This window comes from Schistocerca americana, chromosome X, assembly GCF_021461395.2.
Source record: "Schistocerca americana isolate TAMUIC-IGC-003095 chromosome X, iqSchAmer2.1, whole genome shotgun sequence".
NCBI classification, from domain to species: Eukaryota; Metazoa; Arthropoda; class Insecta; order Orthoptera; family Acrididae; genus Schistocerca; species Schistocerca americana.
This window is the reverse complement of record NC_060130.1, coordinates 972,203,549-972,222,795: the sequence shown is the minus strand read 5'-3', so window position 1 is coordinate 972,222,795 and position 19,247 is coordinate 972,203,549. Positions and strand designations below refer to the sequence as shown.

General features: G+C 41.2%; 1 protein-coding gene across 1 annotated transcript in view; it reads left to right on the top strand.

Moving 5' to 3' along the window:
• LOC124554855 overlaps positions 1–19,247 on the top strand; it is a 1,084,893-nt gene that overhangs the window by 772,604 nt on the left and 293,042 nt on the right. Inside the window, exon 5 of the mRNA XM_047128521.1 lies at positions 15,329–15,554. Within this exon, the coding sequence (XP_046984477.1) occupies positions 15,329–15,554 (226 nt within the window). The remainder of the gene's footprint in view (positions 1–15,328; positions 15,555–19,247) is intronic.

The window sequence follows — 19,247 nt, the reverse complement described above, 5'->3', positions numbered from 1 at the left end:
ACTAAAACCCACTAAACAAGAAGTTATTCACGAAACACTTCGCGCCATTCAAACAAAGAGCTACGGAAACAACACACTGTGTAGAGTAGATTGTCAACTACAAAACAACAAACCCACGGCCTTCTATAGTAAATAGTTATCGGAAACATGACCACTCAAATGAGTCAATGTAAGTCGCGAGTAGAAAAACTGACAATGCAGATGTACAGTAAAGGACCATAATACCAATAAGACAATATTTCCACCAGATAAATAATATATCAAAATGTTCGCGAGATTCCTTAGATTTTAATGAAACAAAAAAATAGAAATCAATTTTTTTCCATTTTTTGCGCTGGGTCTCCACTAAATTATCAAAAAAGGTAATTAAATTAATTCATTATTTAAAAATTGTAAGTCATTTCCAGGGCCAGATGTGGGCTCTGACCACAATCTATTGGTTATGAACTGTAGATTAAAACTGAAGAGACTTAAAAAAGGTGGGAATTTAAGGAGATGGGACCTGGATAAACTGACAGAACCAGAGGTTGCAGAGAGTTTCAGCGAGAGCATTATGGAACGATTGCTAATAATGGGGGAAAGAAATACAATAGAAGAAGAATGGGCAGCTTTGAGGGATGAAGTAGTGAAGGCAGCAGAGGAACAAGTAGGTAGAAAGACGAGGGCTAGTAGAAATGCTTGGGTAACAGAAGAAATATTGAATTTAATTGATTAAAGGAGAAAATATAAAAATGCAATAAATGAAGCAGGAGAAAATGAATACCAACGTTTCAAAAAAGAGGTGGACAGGAAGTGCAAAATGGCTAAACAGGGATTGCTAGGGGACAAATGTAAGGACGTAGAGGCTTATTTCACTAGGGGTAAGATAGATACAGCCTACAGGAAAATTAAAGAGACCTTTGGAGGAAAGAGAACCACTTGTATGAATATCAAGAACTCAGATGGACACGCAAATCTAAGCAAAGAAGAGAAAGCAGAAATGTGGAAGGAGTCTATTGAGGGCCTATACAAGGGCGATGTACTTGAGGACAATATTAAGGAAATGGAAGAGGACGTAGATGAAGATGAAATGGGAGATATGATACCGCGTGAAGAATTTGACAAAGAACTCAAAGACCTAAGTAGAAACAAGGCCCCTGGAGTAGACAACATTCCATTAGAACTACTGAGCTTTGGGAGAGCCAGCCCTGACGAAACTCTACCATCTGGTGAGCAAGATGTATGAGACGTGTGAAATACCCTCAGACTTCAAGAAGAATGTAATAATTCCAATCCCAAGCGATGCAGGTGTTGACAGATGTGAAAATTACCGTACTACCAGTTTAATAAGTCTCGGCTGCAAAATACTAACACGAATTCATTACAGGCCAATGGAAAAACTGGTAGAAGCGGATCTCGGGGAAGATCAGTTTGCATTCCCTAGAAATGTTGGAACACGTGAGGCAATGTTGACTCTACGACTTACCTTAGAAGATGATTAAAGAAAGGCAAACCTACGTTTCTAACATTTGTAGACTTAGAGAAAGCTTCTGACAATGTTGACTGGAATACTCTATTTCAAATTCTGAAGGTGGCAGCTGTAAGATACAGGGAGCGAAAGGTTATTTACAATTTGTACTGAAAACATATGGCAGTTATAAGAGTCGAGGGGCACGAAAGGGAAGCAATGGTTGGGAAGGGAGTGAGACGAGGTTGTAGTCTATCACCGATGTTATTCAATCTGTATATTGAGCAACCAGTAAAGGAAACAAAAGAAAAATTCGGAGAAGAAACTAAAATCCATGGAGAAGAAATAAAATGGTTCAAATGGCTCTGAGCACTATGGGACTCAACATCTTAGGTCGTAAGTCCCCTAGAACTTAGAACTACTTAAACCTAACGAACCTAAGGACATCACACACACCCATGCCCGAGGCAGGATTCGAACCTGCGACCGTAGCAGTCTTGCTGTTCCGGACTGCAGCGCCAGAACCGCTAGACCACCGCGGCCGGCAAGAAATAAAAACTTTTAGGTTCGTCGATGGCATTGTAATTCTGTCAGAGACAGCAAAGGACCTGTAATAGCAGTTGAACGGAATGGACTGTGTCTTGAAAGGAGGATATATGATGAACATCAACAAAAGCAAAACGAGGTTAATGGAATGTAGTCGAATTAAAGCGGTGATGCTGAGGGAATTAGATTAGGAGGTGAGTCACTTAAAGTAGTAGATGAGTTTTGCTATTTGGGGAGCAAAATAACAATGCCCTTTGTATCTGACAACTGTTTCAGAAAGCTCTTCGTGGAAACTGTAGAAGAATTTTTGCAATAAGAGGCGTTTATGTGGACGCACTTTCCATCATAGAGGCACACAGAGAAGTAAAGAACTGTACAGTTCCCTGTATGGACGTGAAACATGAGCGATAAATAGTGTAGACAATAAGGGAATAAAAGCCTTCAAAATGTGGTGCTAGAGAAGAATGCTGAAGATTGCATGGGTAGACCACATAAGTATTGAGGAAGTATTGAATAGAACTGGGAAGAAGAGAAATTTGTGGCACAGCTTGACTAGAAGAAGGGATCGGTTGGTAGGATATGTTCTGAGGCGTCAATGGATCACCAATTTAGTATTGGAGGGCAGCGTGGAGGGTAAAAATCGTTGATGGAGACCCAGAGATGAATACACCAAGCAGAATCAGAAGGTTGTAGGTTGCAGTAGACACTGGGAGATGAAGAAGCAAGCACAGGATAGAGTAGCATGGAGAGCTGCATCAAACCAGTCTCACGACTAAAGACCACAAGAACAACAACATTTAAAAATTAACAAACCAGCTAGATAAAAGGGATAGAAAAATGGGTTAAGAAACGAAATAAATGGAAAACGTTTGTTGATCCAATGTAAATTTGGAAAAAATTCGGTGCTCCTAAATAACGTCACCAACTTTAAGATTTTTCAGGAAATATTGTACAGTGTCCAACAAAATCTGATGTGAAGAAAGGGCGAAGATCCTTGATGATACGGGAAAACTCGTGAATGTTTGAAATAAAATTAGTAATAAAGATGGACTTAGATATAACGTTACCTACTTCAGGTGGTTATAGGAGGACAAGTACAAAGCCCAAGAACATCTGATAAGATGAAATGGAATGAGCTTACTTGAAGGAATGAAAAAGTTCTAGCAGGAGAAGTAGAAACAAAACGCCATGTCTAGAGCCCCAACATTCTTTCTCCCTCCCCGTTCACTGTCGATGAAGAAGTAGGAATAGGACCCCAACTATGTTGCAAAAGATTACTGAAGTTGCGCTATTCGCTTGATTAATGCAAGTTGGAATGTGAAGTGAGTGCTAAGGGTATGCTGATTTCTAAATTACTGAATAAGACCCAAAATTACGGATTGAATCCCGTTTTCAAATACACATTCCTTTCATAGTTCTTCTGTCCCCTTTCCGTGACATATCTCTGCTGCCTGCACGGGATGCTGCGAGGTATCTATAAACGAGTCTGCTAAATTCTACACAGTTCTTTGCACTACTAATGTTTCAAATTGCAGAAGATAAACCTTATTTTATTAACGTTATTTTAGATGTGTTGACGCATACTAAATCCGTTTCATTGGTCGTAAAACTGCGTTCGACATTCAGAACGAAAACAGTGCCCTTTGTATCTGGCAGCTGTTTCAGAAAACTGTTCGTGGAAACTGTAAAAGAATTTTTGTCAATGAGAGGCGTTTATGTGGACGCACTTCCCATCATAGAGGCACACAGAGAAGTAAAGAACTGTACAGTTGCCTGTTGCTTTGATGTTCACAAAAAAAGCGGTGAGGCTTTTTCGTCAGAAGCAAGCTGGCTGGCGTTTGTTTCAAATTTCCGTGGTCCGGTAGCGTACTAAATGTCAACTGTCCTTAATTAGCCACTGTTACAAACGAAGCCTTTCTGTAAAGCTTCAAAGGGAAAGGAATCGATTACATTACATTTTTCATAACGGGTAACATATAACGGCATGGAGGTAACGTACCTATCCTTTCAGTTGTTTTGGATTCATGTGGCGGATATCCCTTTCCATTTAACATACGTATGCATAGTTTTGTTACAGATATTCATTTTGATTCTTAGAGTCCCATTATAAGCAACTCATTATTATGTGAGAACCGCACAGACTTCGCACATTAGAGTTCTGTACCTTGGACTGCCATATCAGAATATCTTTCCGCGAATGATGAGACGTTTTCAGTTAAATATAATTGTTCCTCGTGGTTACACTCTGTTACTACTTGCATCAGCTCACGCGACTGATCCTTTATAATTCAAAAATGTATCAGCTAAAATTAGTGATGTACACTGAGCTTCCGGCTGCCTTACTTGCTTTTGTTCAATAATTACGTAGTTATTACTTTCATATGGTTATTCTCATTTGAATGTCTACAGTAGTGCAGTGTTAAGTGTCTCTGCTCACCTGCCTGGGATTTCTGATGTTCCTGTCATTGACCCAGGTAGTTCGTTCTCACTGGAAGGTGAATACAAGTGCTGGCTGGCCCCAGAGTGGATGTTCTATCCGAATCTCCGATTTCCTCCGGTTGAATGGAAAGCCCTGAAACTGCAAAAGTTGACTGCCTTCTGCTTCCGTCAGAAGTTTTCCATACGAAAGTATTCACCAAGTTTCCTGTTTTGCTACGTTTTCGAGGAACTAGAAACAAAGAGAAGGAGACAAGTGCTTAAAACCTGCTGCTACGTTTTCAACGCGTTGGAATGAGATGGCAATTCATAACAGTGAATTCTGTATAAAAGTGTTTTAATGTTTAGTAAGATGTAATAGTGATATTATTTATTTGTTTACTTGTGTAAAATAATAAGTTTCGTCTGATGAAAGGAAATGTAAATCACTACTGATACGCAAAAAGAAAAAATGGCTGTGAGCACTATGGGACTTAACTTCTTTGGTCATCAGTCCCCTAGAACTTAGAACTAATTAAACCTAACTAACCTAAGGACGTCACGCACATCCATGCCCGAGGCAGGATTCGAACCTGCGACTGTAGCGGTCGCGCGGTTCCAGACTGTAGCGCCTAGAACCGCTCGGCCACTCTGGTCGGCCTGTTGATATGCAGTATGATCCTCAACTAATAAGAATAATTTAGGTCTTGACGTGCAGAACGGTTAAAGAGTAAGGTTAAGAACTTGACAGCAGTTGCATACATATTTTTGATTCTAACAATAAAAATCATTTTGTCTGTGAGGAATTATATTAAACACAATTTTACTGACACTTAAAGCGTAATAATTCATTTCCGCTCAAAATAATAATAATAATAATAGTAATAATAATAATAATCATAATCATAATGATGATGATGATGCTGCTGATTATGATCGCGGTATATTACAACGCAAAGTAAGCATTTAGTGCGCTGTCTTTCTTCACAATTACGCTAGGTCCGCTGTTCATCGCCTCCTTGGACAGAAACGAAAATACACCATCGCAGCACAGGACGCGTGATCTCAATCGCAGTACAGGACGTGCGATCTCATAGCGACTTGACTTTTCGGTAGAGCGTGAGTGGTCAATTCATCAGGTTTAATTTCCACTCTCACAGTCAACGGAACGACTCTAGGTCGACCTGCTCATTTATCATTCTATCGTTTCTGTATTTCTGTTGCGATGGATGACTGTCATACTAAATTCTCTGTTAGGATTCTTTTCTTTGTTGTTATCGATTCCCCGTCTTTCTTGATTATTGTAATCCTCCCTACATTGTCTCCAATTTCCTTCTTATGAATTCCGAAAATCAAAGTTTTGTCTTATACTTGTTTCGTGATACCTTTTCCAAATTCCTTTCTTCATATTTATCATTGTCTCCTCAAATTACCTTCTGATGAATCCCCAAAATCAAAGTTTTCTCTGTTACTTATTTCCTGATACGTTTCCTAAATTACCTACATACTTTAAAAACTGATCATCTGAACAATCTGGTCTCTAAAACACCCCACATTGAGTATTTTAAACCATTTATTTGTGAGGAACCATAAGAAGTGTTTAAATTAATTTCTGGTTGAAACTGAATATTGCAGAACTCTTTGCTCTGTGTAACACGACCCATTTACAAATACATTCTTTATTCTGGTTCATTTGGATAAAGACCATTATATGTTTAGAACTAGGCATTAAAACTCCTCATGGGTTACATTTTGACTGATGCTTTGATTATCCTGGCTTTCTATCACGAAAAGCTTTTGCAAACATAATTTTAAAATTATCACTAACTCCAGGCGAATAATTATCTTCGCAGTGCAGTTAATAGCGAAATGTTTCACTGGAAAATTTCACTAAATATTACATTTGGCACCAAAGAAATATTTTGCGAATACTCCTCCCTCCATATCTTGAAGTAGTTTCTAAAGACCTAATGAAATTTCCTTCACTTTTGACACAAAAGTCTTATACTGACGCCTGGTCCCGGTGGAGGTTCGAGTCCTCCCTCGGGCATGGGTATGTGTGTTTGTCCTTAGGATAATTTAGGTTCAGTAGTGTGTAAGCATAGGGACTGTTGGCCTTAGCAGTAACGTCCCGTAAGATTTCACACACATTTGAACATTTCTTACACTGAATATTGTAACTTGCAACCTTATCGCCATCCTCGCTTTTTCCTTGAAATTAATAATCTGAAAATCATTAACGTTATCATGCGCAGTTTAAATTAGACATTGTAAATGAGAATTAATTGCCGGCCGGAGTGGCCGAGGGGTTCTAGGTGCTACAATCTGGAACCGCGCGACCGCTACGGTCGCAGATTCGAATCCTGCCTCGGGAATTAATGTGTGTGATGTCCTTGGGTTAGTGAGGTTTAGGTAGTTCTAAGTTCTTGGAGACTGATGACCACATCAGTTAAGTCCCATAGTGCTCAGAGCCATTTTTTGAGAATTAATTCATGAAAGATCATCTCTTAATTCAGGACGTATTCCTGTCACGAGAAAGTGATGTCTCCCGTAATTAAGGTGATTCTATTGTAGACCAGTTCATATTTGCATATTTTGCTGTATTAACCAAAGAGTATTCCTTGAACAAACTACATTTTCAGTCATCTGTCTTTCCATCCATCTCATTTTCCCGCGATAAGCACATTCCACACTTCTTTGTCACGGTCATATTGATTTCGATAAACAATAACCGAGAAAGTCAAGGAATAGTAGTGGAAAGGAAGATGGTAACGAAGAAATACAGAGAAGGCATTAGTGTTTTGTTACTTTCTGTATACTGATTAACATACGGACAACAGGGACCTTCACTTCATCTTTTAAGCATAAATTCAGTTACAAGGGAAGATAGAAACGTATAATTCTCGTTTACTTGCCACTCCAGCAACATCGCGTAAAACTGAGGGACTACATCCTCCAAGAGGACCGACTGTTGCTGTACAGTAGAGAAAGCTTCCGTCGGTAGAAAAGTAAAGGAGAATTAGGGGAGCGTAAATCCATTACAGCTACTGAATAAGCCACGAACGGCTTTTGTATCCGAGTGGAGTGTGACTTTTCTTGGCAAGAATTATTCATCCACATAAGTGGTTCTGTTGTTGCTAGGCTCGTTTGTTACGGGCTCAGAAGCTGATGAAAAGACGCACTGTAAAGCGCAATCGTTGGACGCGCGCAAACTTGCCTGCCAGCAATCACATCACTAATCCCATTTCGCACACTTCATCAGCCGGTACGAGAGTGTCCAATCAACTGCTGAATTTAAAACTCCTCTCCATTTGGGATTAAGTCCCTGTGAACGAGCATAATTGGGCAAGTAACCGGAGAACTCTGTCAGAATGAATAGGAAACGTCATCTAATGAAACATGGATTGACTGCTCTTAACGGGCTGGCACTCAGTGTTCATTTTAGACTTACTTCCCAGTACATAAATTTTTCTCTTTCTGCGGATGAATTACAGTCACTAGAACACTGTGTGTATAAAATAAACAGAAGTTCTGGGTTAGCAGTTCAACGCAATTATAGCTCTGAGCTGTGTTTGGTTTCATGGCTAGATTCCAACACATTTAGCCGGTAGAGTATACATCTCAGATCAGTTAGATGTTAGTGTTCATATTAGTAGCAGTCACAATTTTAATACTGACGAATTCTGAACCTTGATTTCTGGACAGTCTCATACATAATTTTCTCAAAACCATGACCGTATAAGATTGTCGGTAAATAAACAGACAAAATAACTTCACATGAGAAATAAATTAGTTCCTTATATAGTCATTTCCACCATTAAGTTCAATGTGATTCGTACAAAAAATTTGCTTTTACTGTTCCTATTACGGGCACTAGTGTAAACCGGTATATCGCTGAAATATCACAACCAAAGTTCACATACGGTGAGCAAGTCAGTAACCAGGTATAATATACGGCTAACAATGTCTTTTACTGCCTTACCGTCTACTGTGTGGCGTAGCAGACGTACGAACAGATATAAGGAAGAATTCTAATGCAAGCAAACTTAAACGTACAATTGGTAATACTGTATGTCGGCGATTTCACATTTTAAAAACGGCGTAACCTAATGCACTGACGTTAATATTGAAACGCAACAAATAAAAATATCCTTCAGCGGATAAAGAGGTACTATTACTTCAGTAACTGACTGCTTTAGCCTGAATTTATCTGTGCCAAACAATGATTTGCCTCACCCTTCAGCCTTTCAGGAGGCTAGTACAATAATACGTTGGGTAGACAAAAAGACGTTTCGGATTCTTCCTCAAGCTGAGTGGCTAAAGTCTGAACGCGTCTTTTGTTGCTTATCTGCTTGTGCATTATGGTTCAAATGGCTCTGAGCACTATGTGACTTAACTTCTAAGGTCATCAGTCGCCTAGAACTTAGAACTAATTAAACCTAACTAACCTAAGGACATCACACACATCCATGCCCGAGGCAGGATTCGAACCTGCGACCGTAGCGATCACGCGGTTCCAGACTGAAGCGCCTTTAACCGCACGGCCACACCGGCCGGCTGTGCATTATGTCATCCGTTCACACAAATGTGTAATTTAATTTGCATATAGTTAAACCTGTATAGTTCTGTACGTAAAATCAGTTAAGTGAGACTGTACTATATTTAAATTTGTTTCTTCCTCATAAGGAACCTGTCACCTTCAGAAATGCATTTTGTAAGTGAAAAAACTATCTTCACGTTCAATGGCTCCTACTACGAGTATAAGTAAAAATTTCGTTTCCTGGTAATTGAGTAGGTTAATCAGTTCAAAGAAAGATAGCGACATTCCAACAGCAAACACATCAGACCATTGAAAGCACCGTGGTGGTTCATCCACCAATCGGTTTTATTACCACCTTCGGTTATATTCAAAATAAGAAGTACCTATTGATCTCTATTCTACTTTGTGTCAGCATACGCTTTGTTTTTCGAGTGTTTAAGCCCCTGCCCCTCCCCCCTCCCCCTCCCCCTCCCTCATCCCTTGTCCTAAAAAATCGTTCAACACACTCGCTTATGAATTCTGGAAAGTGAAGCGAGAGAACTGAATTGATAAATAAAACTATAGTCACTACATTCGAAGAATTAGGATACAACACAATAGTATTTTATATTAAGGGATTTGAAGACCGTCTGTGGCCTTATAGTCTTTGTTTGACTGTCGATACATCGTGTGCTCCAGGGAATATTTTCCACCATGCCATCAGCAATATCTTTGCCTCTAGGAAAATTAAAGAATCTACGTATATATCCGAACTCTGTTTGCCAGATTCCGCAATATGACAGAACAGCAGGCGTACCACCATCATTCCTCCCTTTCGTGATCCATTCGCAGATGGTGTGTGTGGAGAATGACTGTCAGTATGACCCCGTATGACCTCATAGTTCCGTTTTACCATCAGGCCTATTTGGAAAGATGTGTACTGATGGGAGCAATATGTTGCCTGAGCTCTTGAAACGAAAACTCTCGGAATGTCAACATTTCCGTGACACACAGCGTCTGCCATCTGGCACTAGTGTGGAGCTGAACCAATGCTCCTCTTTTGCTAGGAGTTGCCATCACGAAGCGCATTGTTCTCTTTGGGTCTTCTCTAGCGTCTCTAATAATCTTTCCTGACAAAAACCTCATACACGGGGCAAACATATAAGGAGCTTTGAAAAAAGGTTTTGTGACCTACTTTTCTCGTGTGTAAGCTACATGTCCTTAGTACTCTTCTAATGATACTCAGTCTGACACCCACATTTCGTGCAAGTATTATTGTATAATTCTTACAGATCTCATGTCTCTTGGATATTGCACGTTCCTTACTGTGTCCAGTGATGGATTGCAAATTGTGTAATCGACAAGTAATGTGAAGTTATAGCTATTCATGCCTTATGCGTTACGTTTATTCGTATTATGTGTCAAGTGCAAGTTGCACATAGCTTTTCTCCATTACAGATGTTGCGGCGTTTTGGTACAGTATCATCTCTGAACAAACTCGCGGAGCTTCGGACGATATCCACAACTTTTGCACATATCGTGAACACCTATGGTCCTTTAATAACCCATTGTGATACGCCTGACGTTAGTTTTACATCTGATAATTTGGCTCTGTTAAGAAAGAAGTTTTAAGTTCTATTTTCTAGAAAGACCTGGATCCAATAAATAAGCGGGTCCAATATTCCTCACGCTCATACGAAATCTTTGGTGTATTAGTAGTTTCACAGAGTTACTAATTTCATTAGTTATTTTAAAATAGAGCGACATCTGATATGTCCACTGAGTAGCATACGATACATTTCAAGTTTTAGGTAGTGGCGAATTATATATTCTAAGCAACAAAAGTAAAGCAAAAACAGACCAGAACATCATATCGTGGGAGGTGGATTCACTGCCGGTTCAAGATATTTCTCTCCTTGTATGTAGCCGTCAAACCAGGGGAATTGAAAGGGCACCTCTTACCGTGATCAGCGTAAGAGCTTATTCGCCCCTTTAAGGTTCCCTCACGGCTCAGGGCCGCCTTTTGAGAGCGTCACACACCGTGTAATGGCATCCTACTGGTATGATCGCTACAGGGAATAAGAGCCTTTGTCTATTCTTTATATCATACGCCGCCGAACGAACTACCTTTCAAAAGGCGGAACTGAATATAGGATATGGAAGATTATAATTTCAGATGCCTGTGAGAATTAACAATCAGAAAATCGAGAATATTATTTCAAGTTAGGCATATTTAACTATATATATATATATATATATATATATATATCTGCAGATTACTGATTGAATATGAAAACACACAAACGTATCGCCACATCTAAACAGCATTACTGTTTCTCGGTATTTTTTATAACACTCTTCTTTCAGAACGCACTACATTGTCACTTTGATCGCTAATGTGATCTAGTCATGCGGAACTGACAAATGTCTAATGTGTACAGTAAGTGTGGATTTTCTTCGTCTACTAGCATGCACCACTATCAACAGTGATGTCTCATGAATTCATAGTGTTGCATCCGTCGGTGTAACAAGGTGGATGAACGCTCTATGTTCGTAAGATTTCACTGCACGGTCGTCGGTGTGATCAGAGATTAGTCGGATGTTAATCTGAAGACTATCTGGCGAGCCCTCTTAGCAGCAGTTCACAGCGGCCAGATTTCTTCTGTGGATGTGAGAACAGAGCGCGAGTGCGGTCGACGATGACAATGCCGGTACCGCACATAATTGTATCATTTCATCAAGTCCTTTATTTACGTATCATTTATGTCTGTATCGTTTCCTACTGCGACAAAATTCGCTAACAGCGATTTCATGCATTTTTAAATACACCACCTGAAAAAGTGTTATTAATTGAACGAATGCTGGTTACATTTGCCATTTACGTTACATAACGACAGACGGTTATTCTTTTCCTTAGTCATAGAAGACCACTGCCTGTCTCCGTTGAATATAGACCCTATTTCTTATTCTTGAGCGATTTTTCACTCTGCTATGTAGCGTGCGCTGATTTGAAACTTGCTGGCAGGTTGAAAGTGTGTGCAGGGTCGTGATTCGAATTTGGGACCTTTGCCTTCCACAGAAAAGTGCTCTACTGACTGAGCTGGTCATCGGCGGCTCGTGACACCACCTGATTCCTACACTTCCGCCAGTACCTTATCTTCTACATTCCAAAAGTTACAGAAGTTATCCTGGAACGTCGAGCGACTAGCACTCCTGGCGGGACTAGCAATTCTTCGAAGAGTTTGTTCATTGTTAATTATAGCACAAATAAAACCATATATCTGAAACGCTCTAATACGGCTACAATAATTATTGTAAACAAAAAAGCAGTGCTAGATGCTGTGAAATATTTGTTGTCAGCCAGATCGCGGCTTCTGTGGCTTGTGACGTCAACGAAGCTATATCTTACTACTGCAACCTGTCTTTCTGTGGGAATTGCCTTTCATACAGCATTCAGTAACTGCGAAGAACAATTTTATTGAAGATTCAGTGCATGAAAATTAAATCCGGGGCATCTCACTAACTGCTGGCTATGTTGGCATGCAAATGATGTTTATAATGATTGACCCAATTTGCCATAGGGATATGAGGGCTACAAACAAACAAAAACAAATTCGGAAATCGAAAAGGGACAGAAATTAGATATTATGCATTTGATAAGGATAGTAGAAACTGAAATCCGATTTTATCTAGGGAAATTATCTTGAAAGTTACCGATGTCTTATTTAATTATAATATTTAACGTGTGATCTTCTAGGAGAGACTAGTTATCTGCATAGTAATGTTATGATCTTGTGTTTTGACTGCGGTACCTTAATTGCTTCGAATGATTTCTTATAATGTGAGAAAACAACTGAGTAACGCTCTTGTATCACATTTGGTGTGATTCCTTCTGGGAAACTATTCCGGACGAAACCTATTACGGCACTGCAAATAGGATGTGGATCTGACTCCCCACCAATGTTAGTAATGTAAGCAATATTTTCTAAAACTGAAACCAAAAGTGAAATCTTGACTCGCACTGTGAGACTGACAGATCAGATGTAGCTAAAATCACAATGGTAAACCGACAATTACAAGCAATCTAAGGTTAAAAAACATTTGTGTTCGGTTCTAGTAATATTTGTTTATTTGTAACAACTTTTCATTTTATTATGGCTTTATGAGAAAAAAGTGATTAGCATCCACAAGAGACGGTGGTGCTTAGGAAACCAAATATGACAAACAAATAAACTATCATTGGATACTAAATCTTTGGTCATGACATAATGTGAGTCATGTCAGATAAAGTGCTCATCACTGATATTATTCACCAAGCATGTCAGTCTACAGTGTTAACACAAAATTTACGAAATGGGTAATTTAACATGGTTGGTGCTGAACATGAGTAATAAGCGCGTGATTATCACCTACTGTCATGACCAAAGATCCTGTGCGTAATGTCTGTACCTTGCTTTGTAATTTTTAGTTTCCTAGGGATTAATATTTCTTGTGGACTCTAGTTAGTTCTGTCATGCATGAGGCATAATAAACTGGAAGCCAGCTAAAAGTAAACAAGTAGGAAAAATCGTGGCGCATCGTGATACTTAATGTTTAACAATTCTTCTAAAATAGCGGAGCACAGGAAATACTTCTTAAAGGTGTAAAAAATCGCCTTGTTGAGTATCCTAATGTAACTTACTTGAAAATTACACACAACTGTATGGAACGCATTTTTTATATTATCTCAAAGGAGTGTCTGCATATTTCCAGTTCCCCACCAAATGAGCAAAGTGGTATAAGGCAATTTTTGTGAAATTCTTGCATAAGCATTGAAATTATCAGGAACATCAGTTAAAACTAAGACATAAAGATGTTTAATGAACATTGTAGACTAAGGAACTGGAATCTCCACAAAAATCGTTAACAACAAAAAATATTTTAATGTCCTTTGGGAAATTATTTTTAATGCTTAATACCAAGTTGCTGTTACTATTACTTCAATGAATCCCATCGCTCGTGCACCAGACGTATTTCGTTGCTTGCGAATAGACAACATAGACTCCTCGTAATAAATCTTGTAACACCCCCCCACCCCCTGCCAGCTAGGCAAATTTCTTTGTCGTATCTGCTAGCTAATAGGCTACTGATCTGACAACGAGATTTTTCATAATGGGACGAAAATTCTGCTCTCCACTGGCTTTAGGTTTGCTACCAGCTCGTCTTTTTATTATGCAGTGAACACATTTCCAAATATACAATCTGATTTGTGAACTCTGTAGCTGAGTTTATTCTTAACTTTACGAATGCATTTTTCCAACATCGATTTGGTTATCTATAATGATTTAATATCCAATTGCTGTGTATAAGTCTTTCACACCACTTGGAGCAGCAAGGGGAAATGAAATATGTAGTTCGAAACCTACTTGCATCAAGATATTAAAGAGCAGAACAGGACACTATGCCATTCTGTCCTGCCCCGTTCGTCCCAAGAACATGTTTCGGGTTAACATCTTGTATGGAGCATAATAACTGATGGATTTAAATGTATTGTATAACTAACGTACAGCGAGTGACAAGCATTTGAACTTTCCATGTCATTTAGTAGCATATAATTAAGAATTAACGGCTAATCTTGCGTTTAAATTCACCACACGTTATAAGAACGCAACTTGAAATGCGCAGGACGACGATTAACTTGCAGGTCGAATATATACTAAGATGATATGTGTTCTTTCGGACATGTCCGAAAGCTGCTTACAGGCGTAGACAAACGTCAACGGGGACAGACGAAAATGTGTGCCCCCACCGGTACTCGAACCCGGCATCTCCTGCTTACATGGCAGACGCTCTATGCATCTGAGCCACGGAGGACACAGTGGGTAGCGCGACTGCAGGAATTTATCTCTTGCACGCCTCCCGCGAAACCCACATTCTCAGCGTATTGTCCCGCACTACATTCGTAGTGCCCCCGCCCATTATACTCATTTCTCGTGGAGCGTTGCCGATTCCCGTGAGAGTTCGGGCACTGTTTGTGCATTAGCACAGAAGAAGAAGATGGTCAAGTGGCCGGTGAGCCTTAACTATATATGTACTAAGATGGTATCTGTTCTTTCGGATATATATATATATATATATATATATATATCATCGGGGCACACAATTTCATCTGCCCCTAGTTGTGCTCCGCCATCCGGTTCTGCCCCATGTTTCCCTACTAGCAGAACACGAAACGAAGTTTGTTTCTCAGTCATAACTATGGAATTTCTTTACCAATGAGTGATGAAAAATACCACAAATATGATTCAAACATCGCTATTTTGAGGCCAAAAATGTCTGTCTGCTTACATCAGAACCTGAGTTTATTACGTGAAAATTTAGGTTACGTCGAACAGATAACAAGTGTCGTTGTGTTTGTGCAGGTGGAGGAGGGCGTGCAGGAGCTAGAGGCGGAGGTGGACAGCCGCGGCCTGGTGAGCAGCCGGCGGGAGATCAAGCTGGACGCCGAGCAGCGGCTCTTCTCGAACGGGAAGCGGCTGCGCCTGCGCTGTGACGCCGTCGTGGGCGACGTGAAGCGGCAGGCGCAGCGGTGGGCGGCGCTGGGCGGCGTCGGCTCGCAGCGCCTGCAGCAGGGCCCGCGCAGCGCCGGTCAGTACCCAGGGGACGGAGCGATCAGATAGCCAACCACTCTCCCGCCCTCGGGAGGACGTTTCCCACAAACGTCTGCCCTAGTGTACCAAACGTGACTTCAGCAGGATTCGTGTGTTTATTATTGTGAACTCTATGTCAAGTTCTCTATATATAGATCTCGAACATCAAATACGCTTCAAAGTGATTACGCAGTTCCTATACTGCACACTGAAATTAATCGCCATTTATCGCAGCACAGGTTCAAATGGCTCTGAGCACTATGGGACTTAACATCTGAGGCCATCAGTCCCCTAGAACTTAGAACTACTTAAACCTAACTAACCTAAGGACATCACACACATCCATGTCCGAGGCAGGATTCGAACCTGCGACAGTAGCGGTCACGCGGTTCCAGGCTGAAGCGCCTATAACCGCACGGCCACACCGGCCGGCCGCAGCACAGGCCCGCCGTATATGGCATTTTGGGCAGTCGTCTTAGCTTCCTTGTAGACCACGCGTTTCAATTTCCCCATATGTAAGAGTCCAGACATGCCAAGTCGTATGAGCGTTACGGGTATTTTGTGGTTCCCGAATGACTTATACGACTGTCTCGAAATGTTCTGTTAGGACAGGCGGGTCAACTGCTGGATTCTTACCACGTGGACTGCCTTATGTCCAGGAGAACATCATCCCATAACTGAGCGAGCATGTCTGTTAGAAACAGTGCATTCTCGTGATTATTTAGTCCCATATGTAAAACAGAAACCAATAATGCACTGTTCATTAACAAACAGAGGTCGTAGCTTATCCACTTGTCTCGGCCAGAGTGAATTTTCAACGGATTAAAAGCGAGTATAACCTATGGTTTTGTATATGACGCTTTATTCGGATTCCAATTCTTGCAGAGAAACGCCGCATTACTGTATGGCTTTCGTGGCCGTGATTAGGAGAACAATAACCTATTTACAAAGCCGTTGCCATGAAACTGCTGATGAAACGAAATACTAACTGTCATACCCACATTCAAGCTGCCGTCAAGTGACGTATGGAATGTATGTGACAGCTGCTAAAAAGTTTTTTGTATGTCTCTAAGTTTCTATTCCTTTTTGTTTCCCTGTTTCATTCTTTTTTAATGATGACAGTTCGTGTGGGCTTGACACGATCTGGATATATTTCAGTATATAACCACATGTTGCTCTAGCAGTTTGGCAACACACGCCATAAACGAAAACCATATGCACTTTTTCTGTTGTCGTATCCACCATTGAAGTCAGAATAACTTCACGAGCAAGATGTCTGATCCGTACAACAGCACAGCACAGACGAATGGCCACAAACAGCACACATAAACGCACGGATCACTCCTGAGTTACGTGTGTTCTTAGATTTGGTACAGCAGCCTCTGATGGCGGGAGAGTGATTTGGGGCACTGTTATCTTTTTGTTTGACAACGTTTCATATTAACTGTCTTCGAGTGCTCTTTCAAATCTCTCAGAGAAAGGTGTACAGCTTCATTCAAAAAATTAGAGTCGCTGACAAAAATCCGCATTAGTAAACGAGGAAAATTACTTGCATGCGTCAGAAAAGTTGGCACATTTTCCGCTGTAACTCAGCGAAAACTGCATTTCCATATATTTCCCCATTTTGTGTATATTTTTGGTGTGCATTTCACACAAATTATACCCAAAATACGATCAAAATAGTAAATATTAAATTAAATTCCACCAAAGCCACAACGTATCTCATTTACAATTCTACCAGTTTCGGAGGAATAACCTCCCACCAATTTGAGGAATTTTTGCGTTGTAAGCTGGAGGATTAATTCTAATGTACATAAATAAAGTTACCAATAAGAATCACAGTACTGATCAGTTGAAGACTGTGTAGAGTTAGCGACCCAGTTCACAATATTTTTCCTGTATCACTATGGTTCTGGCTCCACTTTATTTATAAACTACTTGGACGAAGGCTACGGTATTCTTTATAACGGTAATATTTTGGCTCCGTTCTCGATTTTATTTAGATGATGTAGCTTCCATCTGGTATCTTATCTTGGGATGGTTATTATTAAATGAAATAATTTGTGACAATAGTTTGGAAATAAAAGCTAATAACAGCAATTAACTTCATGATACCTAGTCCTGTACTACATCGCTACACTGGTGGTTCCGGGTTAGCGTCCATCATAAGACAAATCGTACAGACATATCTCCTCTGAAACGCTGCGTCTGAGCTTTTTCGAGTAAAGCTGAGGTCTAGGCAAACAGATAGCAAGGAAAAGCCGGGAGCCGCTGGAAAATTGAGAAATAGAAGTTCAAAATTTGAAACATCAACATAGACAGTAATCATTATCGTTTAAGAGAGCTGTCAAAACTGAACATTTTGTGTCGAATAAGTTTGTGTTTCGCACGTATGTGTCATCAAAAACGTTTATAAAACTAACTATTCGAACAAAGCTAAAGGGAAATAAAATCCACTTTATGGGGTACTGGATCTGATTTTTAATGTTTCAGTCAGAAAATACACTCCTGGAAACTGAAATAAGAACACCGTGAATTCATTGTCCCAGGAAGGGGAAACTTTATTGACACATTCCTGGGGTCAGATACATCACATGATCACACTGACAGAACCACAGGCACATAGGCACAGGCAACAGAGCATGCACAATGTCGGCACTAGTACAGTGTATATCCACCTTTCGCAGCAATGCAGGCTGCTATTCTCCCATGGAGACGATCGTAGAGATACTGGATGTAGTCCTGTGGAACGGCTTGCCGTGCCATTTCCACCTGGCGCCTCAGTTGGACCAGCGTTCGTGCTGGACGTGCAGACCGCGTGAGACGACGCTTCATCCAGTCCCAAACATGCTCAATGGGGGACAGATCCGGAGATCTAGCTGGCCAGGGTAGTTGACTTACACCTTCTAGAGCACGTTGGGTGGCACGGGATACATGCGGACGTGCATTGTCCTGTTGGAACAGCAAGTTCCCTTGGCGGTCTAGGAATGGTAGAACGATGGGTTCGATGACGGTTTGGATGTACCGTGCACCATTCAGTGTCCCCTCGACGATCACCAGTGGTGTACGGCCAGTGTAGGAGATCGCTCCCCACACCATGATGCCGGGTGTTGGCCCTGTGTGCCTCGGTCGTATGCAGTCCTGATTGTGGCGCTCACCTGCACGGCGCCAAACACGCATACAACCATCATTGGCACCAAGTCAGAAGCGACTCTCATCGCTGAAAACGACACGTCTCCATTCGTCCCTCCATTCACGCCTGTCGCGACACCACTGGAGGCGGGCTGCACGATGTTGGGGCGTGAGCGGAAGACGGCCTAACGGTGTGCGGGACCGTAGCCCAGCTTCATGGAGACGGTTGCGAATGGTCCTCGCCGATACCCCAGGAGCAACAGTGTCCCTAATTTGCTGGGAAGTGGCGGTGCGGTCCCCTACGGCACTGCGTAGGATCCTACGGTCTTGGCGTGCATCCGTGCGTCGCTGCGGTCCGGTCCCAGGTCGACGGGCACGTGCACCTTCCGCCGACCACTAGCGACAACATCGATGTACTGTGGAGACCTCACGCCCCACGTGTTGAGCAATTCGGCGGTACGTCCACCCGGCCTCCCGCATGCCCACTGTACGCCCTCGCTCAAAGTCCGTCAACTGCACATACGGTTCACGTCCACGCTGTCGCGGCATGCTACCAGTG